Source organism: Taudactylus pleione, unplaced genomic scaffold (genome assembly GCF_031769625.1).
Source record: "Taudactylus pleione unplaced genomic scaffold, aTauple2 ptg000377l, whole genome shotgun sequence".
In the NCBI taxonomy this organism is placed as follows: domain Eukaryota; kingdom Metazoa; phylum Chordata; class Amphibia; order Anura; family Myobatrachidae; genus Taudactylus; species Taudactylus pleione.
The window spans coordinates 1,106,498-1,115,238 of NW_028284778.1; the positions used below are offsets into that span (position 1 = coordinate 1,106,498).

The window sequence follows — 8,741 nt, forward strand, 5'->3', positions numbered from 1 at the left end:
ATCTAGTCTTCCTGTTTTTGTGGCTCACCAGTGGTTTACATCTTGTGGTGAACCCTCTATATTCATGCTTGTGAAGTCTTCTCTTGATTGTTGACTTTGACACATATACACCTACCTCCTGGAGAGTGTTCTTGATTTGGCCAACTGTTGTGAAGGGGTTTTCTTCACCAGGGAAATAATTCTTCTGTCATCCACCACAGTTGTTTTCCGTGGTCTTCCGGGTCTTTTGGTGTTGCGGAGCTCTCCGGTGCGTTCTTTCTTTTTAAGAATGTTCCAAACAGTTGATTTGGCCACACCTAATGTTTTTGTTATCTCTCTGATGGGTTTTGATTTTTCAGTCTAATGATGGCTTGCTTCACTGATAGTAACAGCTCTTTGGATCTCATATTGAGAGTCGACAGCAACTGATTCCAAATGAAATGTCACACCTAGAATCAACTCCAGACCTTTTACCTGCTTAATTGATAATGAAATAACGAGGGAATAGCCCACACCTGTCCATAAAATAGCTTTTGAGTTGATAGTCCCATTACTTTTGGCCCCTTAAAAAGTGGGAGGGCACATATAGAAACCATTGTAATTCCTACACCGTTCACCTGAATTGGATGTAATTACCCTCAAATTAAATCTGAAAGTCTGCAGTTAAAACACATCTTGTTTGTTTCATTTCAAAGCCATTGTGGTGGTGAATATAGGCCAAAATATGAAAATTCTGTCAATGTCCCAATATTTATGCACCTGACTGTAAAGTCAAATCACACCGTCAGACATGTAAGCATGCTTTTAACATAATTTAAGCATTCCTGCATTCAACATATTTACATGTTATAATACACAAAGCAAGTACACCTTTAAAACATGAAGGTTATGACAAAAGTTATACAATTATGTTGTTAGCTTTGTGGGTGTAGTGGCAGAACTACCGTCACTGGTGGAGGTCCAGGGGCTTCGGGGCCTGGAGAAGAGGTGGGCCCAGCAATGCCAGAATGCCCCCCACTATAAGGTCCCAGCTCTACTGTAAAAGGTGTAGACCTGATCTTAGCATGCGCTGGACCTGCGCATTCCCAGAAGCCCCCACTCTGCGCTTTAGGGTCGTATTCAATTAGCGGTGAAAAGGGTGGTGTTTTTTGCCATTGACGAAAACGTCCGTTTCTCGCCAAAAAAAAATGACATTTTTGTTAAAAAAACAGGCGAAAACAGCAACCAACAGGCGAAAAAAAATGGAGAAAAGTTTTCTCCATCCCAGACAAGAAAAAAAAAAAATCAAAATCCCTATTTTTGACTAAATATGTGGGAATTTCTTTCAGAACCCTTTGGACACCCCCCTAATGGTAAATTACCGGAAAAAAAAAATCATAAGTTGCGTACTTTGACAAAAAAACGGCCGAGCAAATTTTGGGTGAAAAAAAAAAAACGTTAAATGGTTTTAACGTATTTGGTCTGATTTTTCGATGGGCAGTATGGATGCAGGTGTTTTAAGCATCGCGCGCATTCACAGCAGGCTTTTTAAAAATATTTTTAAGAACTTATACAACATTAATATATATTTGCACCCATTTTAATGTACCCCCAATTTACCTGGCACAGTAATTCCCTGGAAAAAAATAGCTTTCTATCTTTTTTTTCAACGGCTTTTTTTTTTTCGCCCAAAATTTGCGCGGTCAATTTTCGACAAAGTACGCAACTTATGATTTTTTTCACCCAGTAATTTATCATTGGGGGGGGGGGGGGGTGTGGGGGGGGGTGTCCAAAGGTTTCTGAACGAAATCCCCACTTTTTAGCCAAAAATAGGGATTTTGCTTTTTTTTTTTCTCCTGGCCTGGGATGGAGAAAACTATTCTCCGTTTTTTTTTTTTTTGTTTTTACTGTTTTTTTTTTTGCCGAAAATGTTGCCATTTTCATGAATAGCGAAAAAAAAGTCAGCTTTCACCACTAACTGAATCCGGCCCTTAAAGAGAAAACCAGGGTCCTAGGAGTTGAGAAGTATTTTACAGCCCTTACCCAAAATTTCCTATGGGACCTAGCAGTGCACCTTTCTGGCCCTGAGTGCGTAGCAAGAGAACATATAATACATTCCTTTGTGTAAAACATTCCCAATTCCAGAGTAAAGCTAGAGGTTTCATGATCCTGTCCATTTTACATTTAAGGTTCGATTTCTAAGTTCAAGATGTCACCTTGGGTTTGTGTGTTTTTATGTGATTAGCGAGACCAGATTTCACAGCAAAACACTTCCCGCACTCGGGACAGGAATGTGGTTTCTCCCCGCTGTGTCTCTTCTGATGCACCACAAGTTTCGACCTGTAGATAAAACTTTTCCCGCATTCTGAGCAACTATATGGCTTCTCTCCTCTGTGGATTCTCTGATGATTAAAGAGACCCGTCTTGACTGCAAAACACTTGCCGCACTCTGGGCACGGGTACGGCTTCTCTCCAGTGTGTCTTTTCAGATGTGCCACGAGCGTCGACTTATCGGTAAAACATTTCCCACACTGAGAACACGTGTGTGGCTTCTCCCCCTTGTGACTTTTCTCATGTCGGGAATAATTCGATCTACTGAGGAAACATTTGCCACATTCAGAGCAGGAAAACGGCTTCTCTCCGGTGTGGATTTTCTGGTGTAAAATAAGATTGGACTTACAGGTGAAAGATTTCCCACACTCGAGGCAGGAAAATGGTTTCTCCCCGGTGTGAATTCTCTGGTGCTTACGGATCTCCGACTTACTAATAAAACATTTCCCGCATTCGTTGCACGCATATGGCTTTTCACCCGTGTGGCTTTTCTGGTGAGCGACGAGATTTGATTTCCCAACAAAACACTTGCCGCATTCGGCACAGCAAAACGGTCTTTCCCCGGTGTGTAGTTTCTGATGTTCGTACAAGCTCGACTTCTGCGTAAAACACTTCCCGCATTCGGAGCATGAAAACGGTTTGGCTCCTGTGTGAGTGACCTGATGCTTAGCGAGCCGGGTTTTCTCGGGAAAACTTTTGCCACAGACGGCGCAGACAAACTGCTCCTCTCCCGTGTGCATTTTTTTATGTTGGACAAGTTTGGACTTGGCGGTGAAACTCTTCCCGCACTCGGAGCAGGAGAACGGCTTCTCGCCTGTGTGAATCCGCTCATGAACGATTAGATAGCCTTTAGTTGTAAAGCATTTACCACAGCCAGAACAGGAGAACGGTTTTTCTCCTGTGTGCGTCCGCTCGTGAGCAGTAAGCATTGACTTATAAGGGAAACATTTCCCACATTCCGGGCAGGTAAACTTACTGCTGGCGGTCTCACATGAGATCGATTGCTTTATCCTATGAGGAGATGGAAATGGTGTATGGTTTATGCTCCTGTAACTGTCAGTGTCCGTAAAGTCCCCGTCCTCAGATGAACAAGATTCCTCTTTAATTTTAATACATAAATATTCTGTCTGCAACGCCTCAGTGTCTGTGAAGTTTTCTTCCTCTCCGGAGACAGATTCCTGTTTTATAGGTGTATTAGTGTCTGTGAGATTTTCCCATTCACATGAGACTGATTCCTCCTTTATATGCTTAGATGGGTACTGTGTGTGTTCTGTGAGGGTAACTCTGTGGTTTCCTTCTTCAGAAGACAAAGATTCCTCCTTAATTTGAATAGATAAATATTGTGTCAGTGCATGATCCGTGGATGTATCAAAGTCAGTCTTCAAAATATCTCCTTTGCATAAGCCGGATTCCTCCTTAACATGTGTAGCGTTGTGTTGTGTCTCCGTGTGTTTGGTAGACGCGCAGTCTGGGAGAAATCCACCGTCACATGACCCAGATTCCTCCTTGATATGCATAGAGCTACATTTTGTCTCCTGATGTTCCGTCGATGTGTTGACCATGAGATTCCCCTTATTATTGGACACCGATTCCTCCTTGATAGTAGTCCCTAGATGTTCCTTGGGTTTACATTCCCTGAGACTACCATCTTCCGTCACATTTGTTCGGCAGACGTATGGATCTGTCGAGGAGGAATAGATATGTTTAAGCATGAAATAATTACATATCAGACACCGGAGTAGAGCGTTTGTTACCAGATTAGACACCAATACAAACATATACCTCAATCTCCAGTTTGCTACATTCTACACTGAGGGCTTCATTCAGAGGTGGACTCAGTTACTATGTTTGCACAGTTGAGCGATTGCTTACTGCTCATGCGCGAAATGTCTTAAAAACCCCTATGGCGCAAGAGTCACCCCGAGTGTATGGCTCCCTACGCTGTTGCTTACAGAGTCACATGTTAAGGTGGAGTTCGCCTGCCATAGGCTGGTGCAAATGTTGATGGTGGACCGGACAGTGCGCCGATGGTGGAGTGTTTGGAACCACCGGTGGATTTGCAGTATTCACAGGCATTGAAAGTGGGCAGCTCAGGACTTGCACTGTTCAGCGCACACTAGTACACAAAGGGCAGCCTGAAACTAGCATTTGCATATTATCACTGCTGCGAGTCTGCAAACAAATCGCAACCGCAGTGGCATTGGCGGTCACCTCAGGCCTTGAATACAATTGCCAATCAATTGTATTCAGTGTTTGCCTTGATTGACTTATTTTGGTTACCTTGAGTGCACATTTCCCCATGCCATCCTTCTTTTACCTTTTTTTTGTTATGTCTTTGTTTCTTAAGTTTGTGTTATATCACATCATTATATTATAATATGATCTTTACTATGCTCCTTTTGTTTTGGTATACCTGACTATTACGGGCTTGATTTGCATGTCAAATTCTGCCATTGTCCTTTATAGCCCTTCTATACATTCATTTTCTTGATAGAATAATCTAATCATGCGTGGATGACAATGCTGTAGGTTGGTGACCATTTTCTGTGTGTGTCCATGAGCTGATGGCAGTTTTAAAGTCCCACAGGATTCGGACCTTTTAGCCTGACTAGCGAACAGCCAGCTCTCTTCAGTTTGGCCAGATGCCATTTTGGACACATCTATTATGTGGCTACATTAAGTGTTAACCAAAAATGGGTAGTGGGTATCAAAAGCTCAAACATGCAATCTTTTGATTCGGTCCAATAAATGTAGTTTTTAAAGTGACTGAAGAATCTAGTATTAAATAATTCCAAAGCCAGACAATAGGTTGAGGTTTTGTGATCATTTTAGAACGGTAACTATGCTAAGTAATGATCGCCTTCCAAGCCTTGGATGCAGACTCTCTCTTCTTTGCTGGAGCAGGGCCTTCAGTAACTAGCCTAACTCACCTACGGTACCACCCCTCTATAAGGGAGAAAGCAATGACTATTTTAACCTAATAAACTCTGAATAAGAGTTGTTTTTTGGTTTTTTTTTTACACCTTGGATCAAAACTTTAAAGTGTCTCAATTTTAGTATATAGTACCTGGGTGTTTTATATCTGATATACAGTATTTACTTGGGCATTATCACATTTTGCCCAGTCAGTCACTGCTATGGCCTGATGTTTGCTTATGAAATATCAAAGCTTCTAGGTTCGATCTGTTATAGTCAATTCTGTCATTCATTGCCAAGGTTTGCATTGCACTTATGTGGATGGCTACTACAGGTCCAGAGTTCCAAGAATAGGTTTCCTTGGTCAATAGCACAGTGTCCCACGAACGATATCTATACATTGCCTGTAAGGCTGAGCCTAAATGTAATCATATTTGGCAGAGGTGGTTACAGTCCAGGTATGCTAATTCGTCAGATGATAGGTCCGATGTCCCTATATTCTGATTGCTTGAATCAATAACAAGGACATAGTGATATACTTTTATTTCCAGTAATTTTTACCTACTTTTTTTTTTTACCCCTAGTGGTAGTGATAGACTTTTTGTTTTTCTAATATTATGTTTTGGTACTTCTATGTCTACTTTTTTTTTTTTTGTATACATGTTACACCATGATGTTATGTTTATGTTTCAGTGATATCTTGCGATGTTACCAAATCTCTGTAGTCTGTGCTGTCCTTTTTTTTTTTCTTCTGCTAAATAGTATTACCCTGATGTTTTGAGCTTTGTTTTATTTTTTTATCATTATAAATAGGTGTATTATGTTATTTTTGAGTATTTTTTTAATTAATTTTCAAAAACAATTAAAAAAAATTCTGTCATTAATTGGAAACGCAACCTAGAGGTGGTTTTCTCCCCCCCCCCCCCCTGCGAACCTCATTTAATGATGGTATTTAATGATTATGTTTAAGTTTAAATGTAGCTTTGGTTTATGATTGGAGTGATGGAACTGCTGCCCCTACAGTGATCCTACATTAGTATAAGGTCTCCGAGTACCTATACCAGAGATAGAAGTGGACTGAGACAATTTTAGTGTTGTCAGGACTGTACTGACAAGCGGTCACTGTTCTATCACATTCAATCAGAAATTTGGTTTTACATTTTTGGTTAAAATGCTGGGTTGTAACAAATAATTATATTCCACGATATCTATCCGCTCATGCTTTGGACCTGCACATTGATCTTTGGGACTCAATACTACTTGTTTGAAGCTGCTATATTGTTTCCACAACAATTTCAGAAGGTATTTACATGGGGATAACATATACTATATACATCACTTACCCACCGATCGAAGGGTCTGGTGATTCTCCATAGTCTAGTCATATGTTATGCCAAGGACTCTCCTTTCCTGCATAGAGAAATAAAGTGACAGCATGATCATAAAAACAAATATATTTTATATTACTACATAAACCTATATCAACTATGTTAATATATTAGCTGGAGGCCAATTCAATTCACACCACCACTAGAGATGTTCTGATGTTAGTATGAGGAGGATTAATTTTGGACCTGGCCATAACGTAACAACTGGGCAACGGATGAGAGTGGACAACCTCAGCTCTCCATAGTTCTCACACAGCGCTGTAGAAAGATAATAGAACACCTCAAAGTCCTAGGCACAATTACTCAGATATATGGCTGGCTAGTAATGGCTGAACTGCATAACAGTGGCCTGCACACCACCAAAACATTGTTAAGATTATATAGACAATTAGATCATGGTTATGTGTCACACCTCCACAAAGACAGATAAAAATAAACACATCTAATAATCTGACCTTAGTGAGATGCACGAGGACAACACACACGACCACCATAAAGAGCCATGTGAGTGATGGAATAATCATATAATACACCACTTAGTTGATGAAAGAAGATACCTGGAGAAAAAAAAAGCATAATACAATATGTGTGTGTGTGTGTGTGTGTGTATATATATATATGTATATATATATATATATATATATATATACATACATACATACACACAATGTATGGAGTAGTCAGATTAGTAACAAGAGAAATGAGAAGATGCAATAGTAACAACAGTAGTTGAATAATATATAACATGGAATAATGACATATATTACATGGTATATTGATAAATACTATAGTGAAGATATAACATGGCATAATGATATATAATATAGAGGAGAGGTATAGAACATGGAATAATGATAAATAATATAGATGAGAGATATAATAATATGACGTATAAAACACGGACTAAGGATATATACTATTAGATGGAAAATATCTATACTATAGACAGTAAATATGATATATAGTATAGAGAAGTGATACAATATTATATGGAGAGCAATATAGTGACATGGAATAGTAATGCACACATATTTATATATATATATATATATATATATATATATATAATATCTGGAGAGCTATATACCATTGAATAATGATATACTATTTTACCTCTATATTGTATATGTAAAAATATATAACATGTAATAGTGATGGATAATACAGAGAATATATATGGAGATATGTAAAACATTGAATAATGATATATATTATATTATAGATGAGAGATATAATATGTGGAGATATGTATAACATTGAGTAGTGATATATTATTACATGGAGCACTATATAACATGGCATACTTATAGCAGGAGTAGGAGATACTCTGGCTGCTGCTCTCTGTCTGTGGGACAATTTAATCTTCCGGGTTGTGATTTAAATGTCACGTCCTCCTTTCGTTACGTCATCAGCCTGCGAACCCTCTCACTTCCGGGTTCTGCGTTCCACCCGTGGTTGCCATGGCGCCTTCCAGCCAACTTTTATCGCTTATATTCTGAACCGTATCACTGTCACCTCCCCTCCGTATACTGCGAGGGGGTTGTTAGCCGGCTAATCCCGAGGGTCGGTGCCAGAAGAGGAAGGGGCTTCTGTATTCTGTCAGATATACATGATGCCCCCTCCCCCATTAGCCCAACTGTGTCCCTCTGGAACATTGGGAGGTGACAGTGATATTTGTAATTACTGGCAGCACTTAACCAGCACCCAGGGTCTAGCACTGCCAGGGAGGGGGGCTGGCAGTTCAGGGGGGGAGAAGGGGGTCTGGTGGTGTCACCAAATTTACCTGGCATGGTTGCCACCAGACAGGCTTTCCCTGGAGCGTACCAAACGTCCATGTTCTCCGTCTTCCATCATTTTAAAGAGATAATTGGGTCTGCTGATTTCTTCCGCTGGTCCGCCTCCCCCCCTTCCCTTCTGGGGGTCTGAGACCACCGACATCGCATGCCCATTTTGCATCCCAGAATGCATTCTGGAGCTCATGCGCCAACTACGAAAGTGTAGAGAGTGGGATTGAAGCGGTCACCTGTGATCACTATTCCGCAGTCACTGCGAGTGCTGATCAGTCCCTACTGAAACACACTCTGCATTTGGGAGAGGGGTAGATGTATTGTCACGTGTGTGGTGTGGTGGGGTAATATCTCTGCAGTG

At 40.5% G+C, this 8,741-nt stretch overlaps 1 protein-coding gene across 1 annotated transcript; it reads right to left on the reverse strand.

The window, feature by feature from the left end:
• Positions 1 to 1,848: 1,848 nt before the first annotated feature.
• LOC148507987 (uncharacterized) lies at positions 1,849 to 7,931 on the reverse strand. Its single transcript, XM_088445102.1, has 3 exons — positions 7,898 to 7,931; positions 6,549 to 6,615; positions 1,849 to 3,970 (listed from the first exon to the last, which is right to left on the reverse strand). The coding sequence occupies exons 2-3, from the start codon at positions 6,577 to 6,579 to the stop codon at positions 2,163 to 2,165; spliced, it is 1,839 nt and encodes a 612-aa protein (XP_088301228.1). The 5' UTR covers positions 6,580 to 6,615; positions 7,898 to 7,931; the 3' UTR covers positions 1,849 to 2,162.
• Positions 7,932 to 8,741: the final 810 nt, after the last annotated feature.